The sequence below is a fragment of the Ips typographus genome, linkage group LG3, assembly GCF_016097725.1.
Source record: "Ips typographus isolate SLU linkage group LG3, UJ_Ityp_2.0, whole genome shotgun sequence".
Taxonomy (NCBI): domain Eukaryota; kingdom Metazoa; phylum Arthropoda; class Insecta; order Coleoptera; family Curculionidae; genus Ips; species Ips typographus.
In genome coordinates, this window is record NC_138424.1 from 529,906 (window position 1) to 552,356 (window position 22,451).

The window sequence follows — 22,451 nt, forward strand, 5'->3', positions numbered from 1 at the left end:
GTTTGTCCTCCAAGAGTCAATTTAAAATGGCGTCTGGAGGACACGGTCATTAGTGTCATCTGTCGCCGAGTGCATTCAGGATGCATACCACTTTCTGGTAACATTACTTATGCAACCACACATACAAAAAACGCACTGACATATTATTGAACGCTAGTTAGATGAGTTTATGTTTAGAGTGTCCCAAATTAAACTGAAAGCATGGAGATTTTGCATTTTTCTGGATAATAGACCTTTTTAACAAGTTCAAACCATTCAAAAGTGCTAGTTTTGCTCTAATTTATTAGTAAGTTCAGCTTTAGTTCTAGTTACGTCTAATTAATTGTATTTATCTAATCTAATCCAATTTATTTAATTATAAACATTAATGTTTGGACAATTCTCAATTTAAAAAAAAAAAAACAGGGCTGTACCTGATGATAGTTTTAAATAAACGAAACGTCGGATTTTGAGTTCGATGTCACAATGTTGTTAACTAACGAATTTTGTAAATTTTGAAAGTTTTGATTTTCGAATTTTTGAAACTTTGTCACGTGACACAATATAGACCGGCCATAATTTTTGTATTACACATTAGCATACAAAAGAGCCAACAGTCTATTGAACGTTATTTTGACCACAGTGTAGTGAATCACGTGACAACTGTCAAATCAAACTACTATAGAGCTATAAAAGTAAATCTAAGTATTACTTCACAGATATTTTTCAACTAAATTGGGCACTTTACAGAAGCAAAATTCTATGTTGAGACTCTTCTATCCATATAAGAAGGGACAGTCATAAAACTTCAAAGTTTTATAGTACTATAAATTTATTAGGGCATAAACAGACAGATGTGTAAAAAGGTGCAAATCTTTCAGAGTGTCAAACGTTTCCGTCAATAATAAAGATTCCCTAGCTTTGTCTTCTATTATAATTGACAGCTCCATTGTTTTAATATAAATGTCAATTGATTTTAAGTTGTCATCACCAAAGAACCATTAAATTTTGACAGTTATGTCAAGTGTTTAAGTACATTTTCTTCAGTCAGTCAGTCATAGTACTTTACTTGCAGTGTTGTATATTGTTACTGACCTGGTAATCCATGTAGTAAATCCGTACAGTAAAACCACATAATCACTAATCACCGTACACTTAAAAAAAATCACACAGACTGAGTGTAAATCACCATAATGGCACTAGAAAACCAATCAGGAAGCACCAAACAGTCGAATAACAGTTCTTCGGATCAATCTGCCTTCAACAAACAAAACACGATTGTTACCGCCGACGACCTGTCAAATAAGGCCGAGTGGCAGTCTCGAATGCCCAATATCATTTGATCCGATCAAGCTTTTGTTTTTTTCTTCTATCATTTTTTTTTCGAAGCACAAAAAACAAAAACGATTCTTCACTGGTATAAATCCGAAGAGGTTTTGGGTTATGCGGCGGACTTGCACGAGCTTTACGAAACCGACTTGTACGATCGGGGCCCCACCGTTTTCAGAGCTTTACTGAAAGCCTGAAAGGCGACTGAAAAGCAGAATGAAACTCTTCTGCTTTTCGGGCGGTGGTGCCGATGTTTACCAGTTTACGACAAATCAAGGGAAGATTCAATTCCATAGTGATGGTTTTGTTGCAAGTTACTCTTGAAATTTTATCAAATTGATAAAGCTTTCTAGCTAAAATTTGATTTTTGGTGTCTTTTTAGGTAAATTATCTATGGGAAATAAATCGCAAAGAACTTTTTGCCATTTTAGTCTGGACCGTTAATTTTCTACTAATAATTTTTAAATTTACGTACGTTCTCCATTTAGAAGGTGTGCCGTTTTGCTGAACCAGCACTCTCAAATACTGAAATTTCTGACTGACGATATAAATCAAACCCTTCGCTCCATACATACATATACGTGAAACTTTTCATGCGAAAATCTTCCCAGGAAGCGAGCCACACATACGAAAATCATTGCCAGCTTGCATAATTCAATATAATACGATGCGAAATACAATAAATTTATTGCGACACATTTATACATGCCGAAGCAGTAAATTATAGGCCGTAAATAGTGACTAGTTGTGCAGAACGGGGACCTGTTATTATAAATTTACGAATAACTCCCACGATTGGCGTGAAGCAAGGAAACACCCTATAAATAATGGTTCGAACACGGTACCACCACTGGTACCCACCTAGAACCCATATTAATGAATTGATTAACGATCAAGCGCAAATGCGAAATCCTGGTTACAAAACATTTGGCAACAGGTTTGTTTTCAATAAGGAGAGTGAAATTTTGCAGAAGGGTTATGATTTAAAAATCACATGACATCGGAATGACAAAATCATAGGAAAATCACGTGACCTATCCAATTAAAACCAAACGGCAAGTTCCAGGTGTCCAAACCCATCAGGACTATCAATATCTGCAAATCTAGCAAGCCATATACAAGATTACATCTTGCATCGTTTGGCAAATTATCGAAAACAAAATTTAAAAAATAAACTAAACTCAAAGTACTGTTCGGCAAAAAAAAAACGGAACGTAGTCTAATTGACGCTTGACAGCCGAATGACAAACCAGTGACAGCGACAAGCGAGTGAAAGACGAGAGGACGCCTGAAAACATCAACCTAACCTCAAAATATTGACTCTTAAAAATAATAGTGGTTTTGCAAATTGTATTTTTGTTTTGTTTCAAGAAAACACACTTTTTTTTATAAGAATGAGGCTTATTGCAGGTATAAGTACACAATAACACAGCCCTGCAGGTCTTTGAAAAAAAAATGGAAGCATGTTGGTCACCGAAATGGAAACAGCCCTAAAAGTTATGTTGATATCATAATAGAAGGTAAAAATCATCTGGAAGAGCAACAAAACAATTAATAAATGTATTTTTTACAGGTAAGAACTAATGAATAAAGAAAATATACATTTTTTACAAGAATTAGGCTTACTGCAGGTATAAATAAACAATAACACAGCCCTGCAGGTCAAAAAATGGAAGCATGTTGGTCACCGAGCCCTAAAAGTTATGTTGATATCATATAGAAGGTAAAAATCATCTGAAACAGCAACAATCAATCAATAAATGTATTTTTTACAGGTAAGAACCAATCATTGACTTCTTTTTCAATTTGTATTTCCAATACACCCTATGACAAACCAGGGTTCAGAAAACCCCTAGCTCTGGCTACATTCTTGATTTTTCACTCATTTAGTACCCAAAAGAGAACTAAAGTGCACCTATTTCCACCCTTAAAATTTGTGTGAGTTTCTCTTGTTAAACCAAACTAAGGTGGTCCTAATCACAATCTTATTATCGCCTTATCAAAATTTGAGGTCCTAGAGGCGTTTAGTAAAGAAAATAAACCAAAAGCGAAAAAAAACTATCCCATGTCACTCGATAGTTTACATAACAACCCCTCTCGAAAACACACACACATTTTTGATTTAATGCGACCACCGTAAAGGCGAACGAAAACCCCAGTCAGAATCGTTTATTTTCAAACGTATATATTCGTCATTCTGTTTACGTTTTGTGGAAAGCACAAGACTGACGGATTTAAGACCTTTCTCGTTCAATTTTTTGTTATACATGTGAATGGGAGTGAAAGAAAAAAAAAAGAGTTAAATGGGGGCTATTTAGTGGACGCGTCGACACTGGATCTTGTTTCAGGGGTGTGGTTGTTTATCGAAATTCGACTCTGTGACCGTTTTGTAGCCTTAATTACGAATTTATTGAGAAAGCCTCGAATTTCCGTCGAAGGGAAGGAAAATAAAACGCCGTTTTGAATTCGTTAAAAAGGGGGGGGATCGGAGACGTAATTTATTTCGTATTGTAAGCCACTTAATGGTTTCCTTATGCCTTTTAAATATAGAAGACAAATTTGGTTTTTGGAAATGTAACCAATACAGGCAATAGAACATCTAAATGGCTGTCCTTGTTTGTTGTTACTTTGAGGAATCAAATTTCGGTTAAAAATGGCCAGGAAGTTGGTAATCTATTGAATTTATTTGCAATTATTATTTGCTTAGGTGCAGTTAGTCACACCTGTCCCAATAAGTAATCAGAAACTTACACAACTGGGATATTAGAATTTCGTATATTTATGTTTCGTTTTTGTGGTGTAGGACCACAGGCATATATCACTCTAAAAATATGACACCCAAATATTTATGGCTTTTTAAACAGAGCCTACCCGGTTAAATTTATGGCGAGTTTCGTGCTTGACATTCGCCGAATATCAAAAGTTTCCTAGATATATTTTTAAAGCGCCAGCAACGACACCAACCCGAAACTTTTCTGCACAGTTTTCGCGTAATGGCGAAAGAAACGCGCTTAGCTTGCGAAAAGTAGTCCTTGTCATATTTTTTTTTTTGTTGAAGAGGGACCGAAGGAGGAGGGAGGTTTTATGGGTCGCTGCCAACTGGACACTTGAACTCCTCCCTGACGCCCCCTTATCATGCCTTGGAAAGTTATGAGAAGAAAACTATCCAAAGTTGAAGTTATGACGTTTTCCAGGTTCAAACACTTTATAGGGTGTGGTTCATGTAAAGAAAACTAGAGAAAAACACAAAACACAAATATTGACGGAAGGATGGCCTGGAGGATGACATATTGCCTGACAAATCTCTGTACAGGAGGTATGGGGGTTCTTGACCAATGATGTGCTTTGGGAAAAGATGACAGGAGAAATACAAGTTGAATTTCAGTTTTTCTTTTAATACTTCTTTTGAGTCTCCTGGAAACGTACTTGATATTTTAAGAAATGAATTTAATCTTAAGCAAGAATTTGCGGCAAAAAAAAAATGAGACAGCCGGAATTTGAATAAGCCATTGCGTCGATAGAGTCGAATGTTTATACCGTAGTCGGAATTCATCCGCATCGCGATATTTATCCGACCGGAAAATGCAGAAAAGCCCGGTAAAGCGATGGAAAAACAAGAAAAGCCGCTCTGGAAAACTGGTGTACACGGCGACAAACTAGCTACTTTCGAAAATACGACGTTATAAACTGTCTGGCTAAATTTCTTCAAACAAAAAATAAAGAACAGCAGAAGCACGACGAAACTTAAAACGAACTTTTCAGTTTAACTTTCCGAAAATTTATCGTCCCGTAGTCACAATAGAAAATTTCCTGGCTCGGTATGCAGAAAGGGCGTGCCTTGGGGACGTTCCCCACCACCCCCCTTACCAGATGAAAATTAGAGTGAACAATTTCCACAGTTATCAAAATTTCTGTTAAAAGACTCTGAGAATCCTTTTATCTCCCTTCTTATCCAAATAAGTAGAATGTAATCACGGAGATTTAATATAGAACAAACATACACCAGACGCGACCGCAACAATTTGTTTATCTTTTTCGTTTTTCAATTTCAAACATGCGGAGCCCCAGTATCGGGCGCAGTAGATCTAATTTAAGGGTCTTGTCCCCAGAATCTCATGAAAGAAAAACAAATATTAAAGGAGACAGAGAGGCCCCCGAACCGTTCTCCTCCACTTATTACACAAACATACCGGAGGCCCTCCTAGCGTAAACACTATAAAGAAAAATAATCTGTTGGATAAACATCGGGCTAAACCCAGAGTTAAGTGTGAGCCCCGATCTCAAGAGGGCTGCTTTTGTCGGTCAGTTTGCTAAAGAATTGACCGCAGAAACATTCGGATGATTTTTACGTGTTAGATGAAACTGTGAGCTACTAAATTAAAACACAACTAAACAACGAGTTTGTTAGAACCTGTACAGAACCATTAACGGACTTTGAAAGAATGCCGACCGTAAACACTGGCAACGTCGCTTTCCAACATTGAAGTGAGCGCACCTCCTCAAGCAAGTTCACCGATCTCGTCTTTGGGCAAACGGCCCAGCGCCGTTGCCAACGTTACTAGATTGAAACGACGATATGGAGCAAATCATCCGACAATAAAGGAAAATATAATTTAAACAACTCGTCGAGCTTTTAACGGACGTAAAATATTTATTATAGCGAAAATGCTCGAACTTAATGCAAGGAAGTTGATTACAATAAATTTATTGCCCAACGACCATAACGCGTTTTAATGAAAGCACATCAGCGAGAATTTTACAAGGCGATAAATTCATTTCTTCAACGTTACCTAGAAAATTCCATTTACGGTTTGCATTCCTTTGATGCTCCGAACCGGGAATCGGGATGTTTCGGGTGGTTTGGCAACCGCGCCAACCATGAACGCTATTAACTTTCTATCTATGGAGGTAAGATGGGTCGGTTTTAAATATTTCGGTGGGCATGGGTTCCACGTTGCCACATCGGCCGGCCCAAAGGCGCAACGTCTGGACAGCTCGGAGGGTACCTGGGCACCGATCGGCAACAACGCCCTGGTACCGAAACAACTGTTCTTCCTATATACGTGTTTCGTCCTTTTTTTATGCCGTGTTCTCGTTGTGTCTCTTGTTTTTCTTTCTATCGCCGAAGCCGAAAGGACTTTGCTTATTACAGTCGGGTAGGGAAAAAAATTCGGCCCGCTAAATATCTCCTCCATGTTTTATTAATTCGCTTTTATCGGTAGTTAAAAGTGGTTTCGAAAGGTTCCTTATTAAACAAGTTTTTTTGTTACTCGAGTAGCCCTCGGAAATTACCTTAAGAATTCGACAAAGACCGTGAGGTGCGCATTGAAATCGATTAACGGGGTCGAAACCTGAAGAATCCTATTAATTCGAAATGTTCGATAGTGTATCAAATGTCCGTTCCTTTTCTATCTTTATTGCAATTTATTTAATAAAAAAACCGTTATGTTAACTGGAGTTTGATTTCAGGATTTATGGAATCTTGACATTTGGTGGATGAAACGCCTGTATATATAGAATTCAACGTTTTGACTTAAAATTATGTTTCAATTTCTTGTTTTACTTAGATAACTCTATTCCAATATTTCGAAAACTGATTTGCACGTTGAACATTCTGTTCAAATTGTCTACTTTTACAAAACTTTTTTTTATGCACTTTAAAACTCTAGTCGTTAGATCTCAACTGGACAACGTCATTTGAAGATGTCCTCCAGCCGCCATTTTGACCAGTCGGCGTTTATCACCATTCGATGAAATGTCTTCTGGAGGACAAACAGACTCTTGTGATCTCTCAGATCAAAGTTCACACTAACTTGGGGTTATATCTCAGAAACCTGTGATTCTAGCTTCAAATGCTTAACTTGGACAATGTTGCTTACTGTTTGTTTTGGTAGTAGTCACGTGACTTAATAATTAATGTTGGTGTATTCAGGTAAGAATTTGTATATATTAAAGTGCAATGAATAATGGCAAGTCTTCATTATTCACGAAGGAAGATCCACCCTCAAGGCTTGTAAATTATTTAAACAGCTAGTTAGTTAACCAACAGCTGCACATATTACTGGAACTTACCTCATGAAAATTATCCGAAGGCGATCATTAAATTTCTAAGGCAAGACAAGTGACCTGCATCCGAAGGCGTCCGCATTCTGTTCCCTGATCAAATATTTGCGATCCCTCATCGTCGGGAATGTCCTGGATACAATTGGAAGCCGGCACACACACACACGCACACACAAAAGCGGCAAACGGATCTGAAAATCAAATAGTCATGGTCAGTAAACTCGACCCTGTTTTCGCCATTATTTAAGGTTTAAGGGTGGATTTGTGTATAGGCATTGAATTGCTTTAGGGAAGAACGTCTGGATGAACCAAATTAATATAAATCAAAGTTGGGAGAGAAAAAGATGGGGAAACATCTTCTTCGTTTAATTTTTGATCACATGCTTGATATCCGTCAAAGTCACGTGTGCTAAAATGGTTTATTCTAGGTTGGTTACCAGTTTGTCTTCTAGTGCCTGAGAATTGAGACACTTATAGAGTGGAAATGTTATTTTTCTCAACTTTAACACCTCCACTGTCTGATTATGGACTTTAACTTTAATTAAATGTTTTATTAAAAAAATAAACTAGTTTGGAGCTGAATTTTCAAAACAAAAGTAATTATCCAGGATTATTCGGATTAATTGCTGTCACTACCTGAAAATTGTGGACACAAAATGTCGATTCTCATTAGAGCTTACCCATATAACAGGTATTTGCATTACTAGGGCGGTATGAGCATTTTTATACAAACCCCTTGCAAGTGCCCCTTATTGATGATTTGCTGTCGGACAAGTGTCAGTGACGTTTTCAGTGGAAGATTATCTAGTGAGCAGTGGATAGTTTGTAATTGGTCAATAAAAAGCAGAAAGCTGGGAGCTGTTTTGCTATAATGTTTGACAGTAATGACATTTGACTTGTTTCTTTAAAAAGCTGATACACGTATGTTATTTTTCGTTTGTACTTGCTTATGGGAAGTTCACATTTCAGGAAATATGCCAAATAGGAAAATGCTCGCTCCACCTAACTTTAGGGCGCATATATAACAACATATCGGATGTATTAAGAAACCGTAAAACGTTTCCCAATTTCCCGGGCCAAGCGTTGGCGTCGCTCGTCGGATCTGCATAAACCACCTTTTCCGAATTGTACATTTTGTCGCATTATGACGGGAAATATATTATTAAAAATGAGATTTGCCACACGGGGGAAAATAACAAAATGTAATTTTACACCTGAATGCGGATCTATCCGCGCCTCGAATCCGGAATTAGATTACGTCGGGCCCGTGCGCTTATCGATTTCAAAATCGAAAGTTATTTTCGTATAATCCTGGATTCGCAAGAAGGATTATTTTAATCTGGAGGCCGTGTGTACCGGGGGGCAATCTCCAGACTACCTATACGTATAGTTGGAAAACAACCTCGTTTCGTTCCGGTAACTGGCTCAAGAAGCTGGAAAGCCCCCCCTTCAGGGGCCACCCGACGATGATTAAAAACTGAATCCAATTTCCATATAAATACGCTCCCCATTTCCACAATAACAATACAATTTTCTATGTGTGCGTACAAAAAGCTTTCGCAAAGACGATTTTTCATAATCAAAGAAAATGAAACAAAACCGATCGACAACGGAGGCCGAAATCCATTATATCCAGTATTTACTCATTTCCTTATAGGGGGTAGGATCCTTTTATATGATTTATCGATCCGACCCGAGCGGATTCTTTGTGTTTCCGCATAATTTCGAAAGTGTTAATTATTTTTGGGCTTTATCTTTCCTGTTACGGCCCATCGGCTGCGAATGACAGCCAATAATAATTGCCCCCACCCCGTTTCTGGAAGAATCATCAACCAAGAAATATTAAATCATTTGAAACCTGAAAGGAAAACCTAGTAAAGTATGTGGCAAGGAGTAGTTCGTAAAGTTGCCACCTGACGTCTAGATGGACGTTATCACTGACAGAAGTGGAGATAATTTTTGACTTTTAATTGTCAGATTTATAGAATTGTCTGAACCTGAATTATTAACATTAACATGATGGAATACCGAGTGTTTACACCGGCAGTTTTGTGACAATTAATCGTCACTGTCCGACAATTCAAACTGCCGATGCACATAAACAATATGTGGTAACTGTTGCTTCCCACCGAGACCCATCAAAACCATAGGAGAGATTTTACCGAGTGATGATTAAATGACGGGTCAAAGTTCTACAAATCGTTTCTCATTGCTCATAAATTGAAAACGCAGCCGCCACAAACGAAATCAATCAACGAATCGATAATTAATCACGTTTAGATTCGTACCTGTATTGAATCATTATACAAATGTGCAAAACTCTGCAACGTATTAATGTACGACATATATGAGAGTCAATCTGTCAAATGTTACCCATCCTGGATCTGGTTCTTGACATTCCAAAGACTCACGAGTTTCAAACTGTCAATTAAAAGCAAAAGAGCAGTTTTGAGGTTAGTACAAATCATTTTGTTTTAATTTTAGTAGTAAAACCGGCCTAATTTTTACAAAAATAATAATCAGTCGTATTTTTTCTTTAGTTGGCTCTCGGTACTTAATTACGAATATACGACCCTCCGCAGATAAGATCGTACCGAGCCGTTTCCAACTTTTTAAACTTGATTATACCCGTTGACGGGAAGAAATTTCTGTCAAGTCATAAAAAATAATTGAAGATAATCAATGACGCAGCGTTGTTTTACTCGCGCGCACACACATATAGACAAAAGAAAGGCAAAAAAGCGGGACACAACGTGACTATACGAAGATACCGGACTAATTAATTCAATTACCGAGTTTAGAGTTTGGCAGTCTTAATGAAAGTGGTTAAAGTTTCTTAAGCTTAGTTTGCGCGATTTTCCATTTCGATCCGGTCGATAATTAACCCTCAAAAATAAAACGGACCGTAATTAAGGTCAGATCCGACAAAGGCCAGAAGGTGCCACGAGGGCGTTATCGCAACGCAATTAGGGCTCTTCTATAACACCTGTCCGTGTGCAACTTGTTAAAAATTACCGGGTTAGTTTGGCTTCCTCTATACAAGATGGAATTCCCAAACTGACAGCTCTCGGAGGGTGAAATTTGATGGATCGTGGCTGGGTGGTACTTCAGGAAGTTGTTTAAGACAAACGTTCAAATTGCCCCTTAAATCATTTTTTTTTTTAATGTACTTTCCATGTTTCCCTTCGCTCTTTTCATCAATCATATTGTAACAACAGCTGACGGTTTAGAATAGTTTTTGTTTTAGTGGAAGAGAAGGCTTAATTGATCAGCCTACCTACTTTACGTTGTGATGACGTCGTGTACACGTTATAAACGATCATGACGTCATAGATGAGCAAAATGTAGCCAAACCCCTCAAAATTTGTGAAGACATTCTGTTTAAATAGGTTATTTGTCAGTAGCTGACAGTATTTGAGCCGGCTTTGACCAAAAATGTGAACCATTTATGATTTTGTCATGCTACTTAAGACACAAATTTCAAATGGGACACCCTGTATATTATTACGTCATTCGATTCACTTTTCTTTGGCCTACACAAAATACCTAATATATACAATAGAAAAAATGTATGGTTTCTGAGATATTTGTTGCCAAAGCTAGCCTTCACCTTACAAATTGATTGAAAAGTGACATCATTCCGTTCAAAGTGATTTGTATCAAAAATTTCAAATGGGACACCCTGTATATTATTACGTCATTCGATTCACCTTTCTTTGGCCTACATAAAGACCTAATATGTGCATTACAAAAAATGTCTAGTTTCTGAGATATTTGTGGCCAAAGCTAGCCTTCACCTTACAAATTGATTGAAAAGTGACATTCCCTTTAAAGTGATTTGTATCAAAAATTTAAAGTGGGACACCCTGTATATTATTACGTCATTCGATTCACCTTTCTTTGGCCTCCATAAAGACCTAATATGTGCATTACAAAAAATGTTTAGTTTCTGAGATATTTGTGGCCAAAGCTAGCCTTCACCTTACAAATTGATTGAAAAGTGACATCATTCCGTTTAAAGTGATTTGTATCAAAAATTTCAAATGGGACACCCTGTATATTATTACGTCATTCGATTCACTTTTCTTTGGCCTACACAAAATACCTAATATATACAATAGAAAAAAATGTATGGTTTCTGAGATATTTGTTGCCAAAGCTAGCCTTCACCTTACAAATTGATTGAAAAGTGACATTCCCTTTAAAGTGATTTGTATCAAAAATTTCAAATGGGACACCCTGTATATTATTACGTCATTCGATTCACTTTTCTTTGGCCTACACAAAATACCTAATATATACAATAGAAAAAAATGTATGGTTTCTGAGATATTTGTGGCCAAAGCTAGCCTTCACCTTACAAATTGATTGAAAAGTGACATCATTCCGTTTAAAGTGATTTGTATCAAAAATTTAAAGTGGGACACCCTGTATATTATTACGTCATTCGATTCACCTTTCTTTGACCTACATAAAGACCTAATATGTGCATTACAAAAAATGTCTAGTTTCTGAGATATTTGTGGCCAAAGCTAGCCTTCACCTTACAAATTGATTGAAAAGTGACATCATTCCGTTTAAAGTGATTTGTATCAAAAATTTAAAGTGGGACACCCTGTATATTATTACGTCATTCGATTCACCTTTCTTTGACCTACATAAAGACCTAATATGTGCATTACAAAAAATGTCTAGTTTCTGAGATATTTGTGGCCAAAGCTAGCCTTCACCTTACAAATTGATTGAAAAGTGACATTCCCTTTAAAGTGATTTGTATCAAAAATTTCAAATGGGACACCCTGTATATTATTACGTCATTCGATTCACCTTTCTTTGGCCTCCATAAAGACCTAATATGTGCATTACAAAAAATGTTTAGTTTCTGAGATATTTGTGGCCAAAGCTAGCCTTCACCTTACAAATTGATTGAAAAGTGACATCATTCCGTTCAAAGTGATTTGTATCAAAAATTTCAAATGGGACACCCTGTATATTATTACGTCATTCGATTCACCTTTCTTTGACCTACCTAAAGACCTAATGTGTGCATTACAAAAAATGAGATTTTTCTGAGATGACTGTATGGCACAAACTGTCAGTTTTTTAAACTTTCAACAAAATGGCACGTGCTATAAAAACCAACCCAATTTTTGTTGACAACGTTGTAAACATGAGTTGGTTCGTTTACACCCATACGGCTAATATTGATTTAGATTGGGTTGAGTCTTTTTATGCCTGAAACTATTTCATTTTGCTATAATGAAACGCGGTAGAAACGTAGTCAATCTGGTCTCAAAATTACGATAATCTTGGGTAAACTATATCAGTTCAATCGCATAAGTCTACATTGGGCAGTGAATGCAATGAGTATGATCATCTTGTACACACAATTGCCTAGTCTAAAACAGGTGCTGTATGTTGGGTTGTCCACATTGTAACTGCTCAAAAGTCAAATGCTGAAAATTGTCAACTGTCATTTTAACGCAGTCATCGAAACACAGTTTGAGTATAAAAGCATTGTAACGTTCAAAGTTTAATTTTCTTGTAATCCAATACTAGGGGGACATGTTATACCTAGAAGGGGACGTATAAAGGGTTGCGAGTACTTTTAGGAGCGCGTATTACACCTGGGTAATATGGAGCGATGAAACGAATACCATAGCAAAAAAGAAGAAATACACCATTTCCATTGAACAACGAACTTAAATGGATCTGGAAGAGGAGAAACTGAAGTTCAACATTTCTATGACTTTCCTTTTATACTTTTGCAGTTATTTAATTTAAAAAAAAACCTAATACAAACATTTTTAACAGCGTTGCAATCTCCTCCATTTTAATAGAGGGGGGTTCAAGGCGTTCACCCTCACCGTAACTGCGGTTTTGACGGGCCCGGAGCGAAATCTTCATCTTGATAGATTTACGGCCTATTAAATCATGAAATTTAAATATACAGAACGCCGAGTCAACGGGAAGGGGGCGCCACAACCGAACATATGTCGTCTCCCTATACATATTTGATGGTCGGGGAATTTTCCAAAACCCCAAGGGCGCCCAAACTGTGTTAACCGTGTTACGTTTAGGCTTTATTGATTTGGGGGTTAAAAATTCAAATGTAAACGTTTTTTCTTATAAGCGTTGATAACTGAGATATTTAGCAGACTTTACGATTTCACTGACGAACCCGAGTGGAAACTGCAAATGAAGCGGAATACACGCAGATAAGGGCTTCTAAATTCAAACTCTTTTTAAGTGACGAAAACAAATAATGAACATTTTACAGTCTGATGGTGATAATTCTAATTCCCAGCAGCGACAAATAAAACCAATTAAAAAAGATTTTCCATTTCTGAAATTGTAATTATTTTTTTTTAATCCCTAAATTTAAAGAAAACAATAACCACACTTTTTAAAAATCAATCAAGGCCTTCTAGAGCCAAATGTAAAACTTCGATTTAACGTGAATCACAGTCTAAACTTGTAGTACAATGCTGTAACAGTGGCTGTTATGCTCTATGGTGTTTTGATTGTGACATTTTGCACCAGCGATGACAACAAGCAATCGCTCATTGCATTGGTACAATAAATCTAGTAGGCTTGGACAGATGACACTCGGCACCGCCCTCTGTACAAGAAAGCCAAGAAGGTGCATGCCAAAAATTCCAATATGGCCGAAATATGGGATTGACAGTTTGCATTTGTTTGTATTGTGGAAATTGAGTTTTTGGATGATTAAATTAATTTTTAAGGTTTAAAGTCAAGACTTGGGATTACTTGCCAAAGTAATTGTTGTTTATATGTTTATTGTTCTAGTGAAAGTGTAGTTTGTGTTCATTTTATTGTGTTATCACTATTGTTATTGTTCCTTCATTGTTCTATAATTTGTGGTTGGTTTGTTAACTTAAATTCTATTGCCTCTACAATATGCCGTCCACTGGTTGTTTGCCAAATTTCTAAAAGCAATTTGGTGAAAGGCCCAAAAGTGTCAGTCTTTTACTTTCCAAAAGACCCTGCTCGAACCCAACAGTGGTTGAAAGCTTTGAAGTGGAATGATTTTACTCCAACACAATACTCAGTGGTAAGTACAATATGCTTTCTCATTCAGTAAACTTATTGCCTCTTACATACATTGGTATGTGACTTATGTGAGTTACATTTTGAGGCCGCCTGCATTTTGAGAGCAACAAAGGTTTACTCTGAAGAAACAGGACAGCTTTTAGAAGTTCTATTGGCACATTTACATTTTAAAAGAAAGGTCTTGGTAATAATATAAAACCCATTTACCAATTTTGCTTACCTAGATTCAAGGATTTCCAAATTTTCTTTGATTGAGCAGTTTTTACATTAGTTTGTTGTACTTTCCAAGACAAAGGGTTCTAACCAAACTTGCTTTGGCTGGACTTTATTGGATATAAAAAGCCATATCTATACATATTTGGATCAGGAATGAAGCGTTCTTTGATTTTTCACTCACAACTTCTAATCAACTACACGAAAAAATAAAAAAAAACATATTTTCTACTGCATCTCCATAGGTTTGTGTACAAAAAAAAAATCCGATAACGCCGCCATTAAAAGTGACATTCTAGGCTTTCTTGTAAAGAAGGCGGTGCACTAGGTCAACTGTGACACTAGTGACAAGTGACAGTGACAATATTGACCGCTTGTATGTTATTTGTACATTTTATACTCTGTTTCACAGAATGTAGTTAACCCTCGGGTTAACCGTTACCTTTACATCTTCACATTACTTCTTCAGTGTTTCAAGTTAACAAATCGTGAAAATATAACTTTTATATATCATGTTTACTACGGATCTCAGTTTATTTTAAATGAGGGTGAAACAAAAATTAACATGAATATTAGGTTAGTTTACAGATCAATCAAACAGCTTCACAGTCTTTTAGTAGACTTTTTCAGTCCTTAAATTAAAAAATAATCAGCTGGTTACATTGATTAACTAGACATAGTTAAGAAAGGTTTATTACAACCGGGAGCTAAATGTATAAAATTGAATCATCAAACGTTACGTAAACTAACTATGAGTCTAGAGACTTAACAAATTTCTTAATGAGCCTCAAGGATTTCGATAAATTAAAGAGAGCCGAAAAGGGAAAGTCAAACAATTTATAGGCGGTCGTATAAGACATGCATCTACGACGTTACGCCCGTGGCTGTTACATCATCAGACACACTCGTTTAGCCAACAACAATGCGCATTTTTTCTTATACCAATAACAGGCATATTAATATAGCTTAAAGGTGCGTAATTCACGATTTACGGTCCTGGTTTAATGGCTGCAGTGGTTTCTACTTTAAACCGTCATTTGATATTATTATGGTTTCAAAACTGCATAATAATTTGCTTCGTTATGTGCATTTGGTTTAATCAACAAACTTCCTTGTTAGAACGCAATCATCTGCAAAGGGGTGAGGTGATGATGTTGATGAATAAGCTTTGTTCGTTATTGTAAACCGAAAAGTGCTGGCAGGTAAAATTCCAGGCGAGAATAGAAAAGAACGTATCGATTTCCCCCCCAATCAGCTAGGCAAATATCGCGGGCGTGGGGAAATTTTCGAAATCGTGTCATATCTGCCATAAACCGTTTTCGTTCTGTAAACGAGCAACACGGAACAGCTGGAATAAATAAATTCTACACGTATTCCTGGAATATGTAGAACACACCGTTGCGGGTTTTGGCCTGCAGACATTTCCGAACCAGTCAACGATGTTTTAGGTCTGGAAAATGCTTGTCTGGATAGATTTTTCACTAAGAATGTTGCCGTTAAAGTTGTGTATTTTCAAACATCCAAGTAATAGTTATTTCCATTCTACATAATTTTGTTCTTTATTTTTAGATGGTTTTCAGTTATCAACGAATGTTACAGGTAGATTTTCCTTCCAATAATTGAAATAATAAAATATGAACAATCTGGCAATACTGTTATGATCCAGGGATTTACTTGATTTTATTTTAATAGTCAAATTGTTCGAGATAATGAATTGTGACAGGTTTGACTCCTTCCTAATACACACTGACTGATGTTTGACAGATCCAAAGTTATTTGGGTGCACAGGATATGTCACTCCAGACCAGCGGTATTTTTGATAAGTCTTAGTGTAGTATAGACTGTGAATGCTAATTATAGCGCGGACTACAGTGAAACACAGTCTAAACTTAGTTTCAAAACTAACCCAGCAAAATAACTTGCTGTAAAATGTCAGATTATCTTTGTTAAACGAATTGAACAGAGATAGATATAGTCGAGGATATGAAAAGAGCAATAATTGTTCTTTTCACAATCAGATCACGTGACTACACAAATCGTGCACGATGGACTGTCACGTGACAACTGTCAAATTTAAGTCTGTTTGGTCTAGCGAGGAATAACCGAAACTAATGTCATTGTAAAGTTTTGCTTTATTTGGGTTTCAAGTTAAGATCGCAGATTGTAAATAATATGTCACTTCATAGCCATATAAAACGTGCTAAATTCTTAACCAAAATCAATGTAAACAAACGGAGAAATGACAGCTGGAATGCCCGAAACTGTTTTCAAAACTGATCACCAGAGGGAGCATTTCTTATCTTGAAATGCCAATACCGCAATTCAAACAAAATTGAGAAAACGTCACAAAAATGTCAATTAGATTGTGCCAACTGCTTAAATACCAATAATGTGCGTGAAAATCAAGTTTACTTTACTTACCCTCGTTAGGTTGTTATTAATGAGCAATGTTGTCAGATTTATATAGCTGAATACTTTGATGCTGATGTCAATGTCAGTTTGTAGAAGCCACTGGAAACAAAAAAGGGATGATTCACTGTTCCTTTTTGTATCACTTTTTTTACAAACACCCTGTATAGCTGTAATCTTCGAGATTTTAATGTATATTGTTGAAGAAAGAAATCTCTCAACAGTGGGTAGCGAGTCTCTAGTACCCCCCTATTCTTTAAATTTTTTCAAAGTGTTTTTTTTGTGCTTATTTCACTTAATTTGAGGTCCTTTGGTATAAATATATCCGTTGCTGTGCATTAGAACCCTTATGGAGCAAAATAAAAATTTGCCAAAATTGCACTTTTGACAAAAATTGAATTTTTTGACTTTTTGAAAAATCGTAGCTCTTTTATTTAAATTCGCAGGAAATTCGTTCCTACGCCATTCGAAAAAGCATAAAAAATACTACAAAATGAGTTAAAAATGGCCTCTCTAGCTCGTCATGTTCCCGAGATATTGAATTTCAAAAAGTACCTAAAAAACCTCTCTAGTACCCCCCCATTCTTTCAATTTTTTTGAAAAGTAAAAAATTTTAAAGTGCTTTTTTTGTGCTTATTTCACTTAATTTAAGGTTTTTTTGTATAAATATGCCCTTTGGTGTGCATTGGAACCCTTATAGAGCAAAATAAAAATTTGCCAAAATTGCACTTTTGACAAAAATTTAATTTTTTGACTTTTTGAAAAATCGTAGCTCTTTTATTTAGATTCGCAGGAAATTCGTTCCTACGCCATTCGAAAAAGCATAAAAAATACTACAAAATGAGTTAAAAATGGCCTCTCAAGCTCCTCATTTTCCCGAGATATTGAATTTCAAAAAGTACCTAAAAAACCTCTCTAGTACCCCCCCATTCTTTCAATTTTTTTGAAAAGTAAAAAATTTAAAGTGCTTTTTTTGTGCTTATTTCACTTAATTTAAGGTTTTTCTGTATAAATATGCCCTTTGCTGTGCATTGGAACCCTTATGAAGCAAAAAAAAAAATTGAAAATTTTTACAAAAAATGGGATTTTTCGAATTTTTGAAAGGTTCAAAGTGGTTATTTCCCTTAATTTGAGGTCCTTTGGTATAAATATATCCGTTGCTGGGCATTAGAACCCTTATGGAGCAAAATAAAAATTTGCCAAAATTGCACTTTTGACAAAAATTGAATTTTTTGACTTTTTGAAAAATCGTAGCTCTTTTATTTAGATTCGCAGGAAATTCGTTCCTACGCCATTCGAAAAAGCATAAAAAATACTACAAAATGAGTTAAAAATGGCCTCTCTAGCTCCTCATGTTCCCGAGATATTGAATTTCAAAAAGTACCTAAAAAACCTCTCTAGTCTCGGTGGGTAGGTTAGGTCTAGAAGGCTTGGACAGATGACACTTCGCCCTTTATACTAGTAAGCTGAAAGCTGTTTTTTTGACCAATCACAAACAACCACCAATGGTGTGATTTATAAATAATCAATGAATTATAATCTCAACTTTTGGAGCTGACACTACATTAATGTTAGCACGTTTAGAGCGAGAAACGTTCTAAATCTCGAAATTCCATGTATTCGGTGCCTTTTCACAAGCAACCGGAACGTCAAAAGTCAATAAATAATACGGGTCTGTAGGTTCCCGAGGCGCGATTTTAAATATTTATCCGATAAAACGCGATCCAGCTGTTTCCAAAACGTTTTCCCAATTTTTTTCCATTCTCGAATTTTAAACAATGACTTCCTTTCAACCGCTCCGCGTTTCCCTTGAAATGGAAGATGCGCGGGGAAGGGGTTTTTTTTGCTTTTTTTTGTCGTGTTTACACTTCTAAATATTCACGGGTTTCTTATCACCCCCATTTACGGTTGAGTTGCGTTTTATGTGTAAACCGTTCTTTCCAAGCTCAGCGAGCAATATGTTTTAATAATCTTTTAAAAACCTTAAAATCAATAGTCTTGGCTGACAACTTTGTAAACAAAACCATAACTTAACCCTTGGAATTTATTAGGGTACACGCTAATTAATAATAATAATCAAAATTATGGTATAGGTCAACTGTGTCACTGGCTTTCATATCTAATATGGGTCCAAGTGTTTAAGTTCATTTATTACTAGCCTGCTAAACAATAGCTTTCTATGACTATAATCTCGAAGGCCATCGATACACTGCTTTTGGTATTACTACGGTTGGGCTCTGTTTGATTATTGTTTGACGCCTACGAAAATATTCCGGAATTAGGGCCTTGGTTTCGAATTTCTATGTTTGTTGTTCCATAATGTCAAAACTAAGATTAAAGTCGTTGAATTACATTCATTGTCTGTTAGAAACACTGTAAAAATTGACTTATAAAAGGTCTATAGTTGTTTTGGTTTGTAGAATGGTGGTGAAATTAGTTTTGTGTGAGAAAAATTTGAAAAAAACTATAAAGCATCATTCTATGAGGGTTATTTAATTGCTCTGCTAGACTGATCAAGCTATAAAATATCTAACCATACCTGTTATAAGAACAGGTGTGGCGAGATCATCAACAATTACTTGATTAACTTGGTAGTCTGCATCATCTAGACGGCTTGGACAGATGACACTTGGCACCGCCCTCTACACTAGAAAGCCTAAAATGTCAGTTTTAATGATGACGTTAGTGGTTTTTGTTTTATACACAAGCAGATGAACAAGCAGCAAACCTTGAGGTAAGTAACCTCAAGATTTGATTTCAAACCGTAAAAAATCATTTAATCCTCAAAATAGTCAAGTTCCACAATACAACCTGTCACTACAAATTTCCACCATATTGGAATTTTTGACCAGCGCCTTCTACGTTCTTTAGTAGGATAGTAGGCGGTGGTTAACTGTGACACTAGTGACAATGACATTATTAACCAACTTCTTGGTTATTTGTCCGTTTGTGCCTTATACCAATCAAAAAACCAATTTCCTATAAAATACTATCAAAATGACTGTATAATCGATTAGATCATCATAATAATATGTGTATAAGTGAAAGTGGACGATGACATACCTGCGTTTTTGTGTGGAAAGCCAACTTAATTGCATATTAACTTATTTGAAAAATGTGGAATACACAGCTGGCCGGTGCTCTTACCGAATACAGTCAGTATGTTTATATGTAAAATAGGGTCATTAAAGACGCGTTACATCATATTCGAAGATTTATGAGTGTAATATGCCAACGTCGATAGGCATCGCGATCCCGAACCCATTAAAACGAGGATATTTTTATAAATATTTAATTCAAGTGGGCAGCGAATAAATTTTTTCCGTTTTGATTTATTTACTGGTTCCATGTCTAAGTGAAATGTCAGTGACCGCTCCGATGTAGTTCAGTAAGTTTTTAGTGAACTGGTCTCGTAGAGTAAAAACCATACAGATGTAGATTAACTAGAATGAGAATCAAGCTTGACAGTGAGTAATAACAAATTATTATTCTTCTTGAATAAATGGAATAAAAAGTCTTAGTGCGACGAAGTTTAACCTAACCTGGTTGTAATTTTGCTTGTCAAGAGGTTTTACCACCACCATTTTGAAATTGAGAGACAAATGACAGTCTACTTCCCTCCATAGTTCTCCTCTAAAGCGCAACTGATTTTTGACAGTTTCCAGTATCATCTCTATCCGGTTTAGTCGTTTTAGGTGAACGATCAGGTCACATGTTTACTTTGGATCGTTCTACATAATTGTCACGTGATCAGGGCCAGATTACTCCGAAGATTAACCATTAGGCATTGTAGGCAACTGTCCCCCACTGACAAATACCTACACATTTGGTAGAACGAAAATTATAATTAAAACCTTTGACGTAACAGCCAAGTAAATTAACAAGGTTGTCAGATTGAAGAAAAAAATTGAATTTTTTCAAAATAAAACCCTAAACCATAGTGGCAACTTCGAGGGTCACACAAAACTTTATAAAAACACTGCCAAAGCCCTCCACAAGAGTGTTAATTGGCTCTAAAAATTAAGTTTGACAGAACCACAGCCAATGAGATCTGCTGGCAAGAGAACGTGATAGATTTATAAGCTATATAAACCTGACAACAATGCTCATTGTTTTACTACAACTGTTTAAATACTATTCTACTCGCATGTGCTCACTGGATAAATTACGCAAACTTCATCTTTGTGAGTATAATAGCTATCATTGAATTAATTACTGAAGTTGGCACAATTTATTGGGGTTTGTGACGTCATATCAATTTTATTTGACTTTGAGTATAGTAGTAGTATTTAACCAATGATTAGCCCAGTACTAGACTATTCATGATGTCAAAAATTTATTACTATACTTTGATTTATTGCAGATTTATAAATGAAGTGAGTGAGTTTACACCAAAACCCTTCATGGAGTAAAAAAATAAAAAAGGTTCAATGAGTAACCCAAATGGGAAGGTTTATTTAAACGGAAGTACGAAAACAGAAAAGGCCCCCACTATAGTTTACCGTGTAAACGGTCGCCCCCAAGCACCCCAAAGGATTTAACGCCGCCCTCCGGTTCACTTTAGACCGCAAAAAAGCGCACAAAACGAGGTGGAAAAGTAATTTCGCCGCCCTTCCAACTTTGGAGACGTCTTCACGCCTGTGACGTAACCGGCAACACCTTTTAAGCACTTTATACCTAATATTGGATTCTAGATATTCCGGAAATACCGAGGGAAATACGTAACAATTTTCAATTGAAAAACATTTACAAAAAAAATTTTAGAAATAGCTGATTGTTGATTTTTGGTTCACACCACATTTACATTTAGACCGAACTGTTTTTTAACGAATCTATATGAAAATGTCAAATTACGTCGCTCAAAACAATAAAAAAAAAAGAGTTGCACTTTTTTTTCCCTGCGCTTGTTACGGACATGAAAGACCGCGGATTTGATTTGATTAACAGCCGTTTGCACGAAAACGCGTTTTAATCCCGGACAAAGGGGCGGGAGGGTATAATCAATGATTATGGTTCGCAATAATGGACGTGGTGTAATGAAAATTACAAAACTGTACGAACACTTTATTATAGAGTTCGCGTCTAACGACTCCTCCTATGTGCGCCAATTAAAAAGGGGTTAATTGACGTAGAAAACTGTATTAGAAAAGGCTCACAAACAACCTATTATAAGGATGTACTCTCCAATCCCAACCAAAATGGCAGTGACGCAATAAATGGTGACGTCAGATTGAAATTCACTCATGTCAGATACTCATATATTGTAAAGTCCGGTTAGAGCATTTTTTAAAAACTTTCTCTTTTTCTTTTTACGAGAGCATTTGGCAACATGGCATCAGTGTGTTTTTAAAGTTAGCAAAGGACAGAAACATATTCATTGACAA

General features: G+C 36.2%; 1 protein-coding gene and 1 long non-coding RNA gene across 3 annotated transcripts in view; one reads left to right on the forward strand and one right to left on the reverse strand.

Moving 5' to 3' along the window:
* LOC145726846 (uncharacterized) overlaps window positions 1-22,451 on the reverse strand; it is a 73,179-nt gene that overhangs the window by 45,720 nt on the left and 5,008 nt on the right. The window contains exon 2 of one of the 2 annotated variants that reach the window (XM_081976107.1): window positions 7,381-7,562. Coding sequence is in view for 1 of the 2 variants with exons in the window: in XM_081976106.1 (XP_081832232.1) it covers window positions 1,075-1,114 (40 nt within the window). In the remaining variant the exon portion in view is untranslated. Of the gene's footprint in view, window positions 1-1,074; window positions 1,495-7,380; window positions 7,563-22,451 lie in introns of those variants that run through there. The other variant, XM_081976106.1, reaches the window with a different exon arrangement.
* LOC145726851 (uncharacterized) lies at window positions 2,065-6,760 on the forward strand. Its single transcript, XR_014177700.1, has 3 exons — window positions 2,065-2,881; window positions 2,940-3,083; window positions 4,367-6,760. It is a non-coding gene; the product is annotated as an uncharacterized LOC145726851 (long non-coding RNA).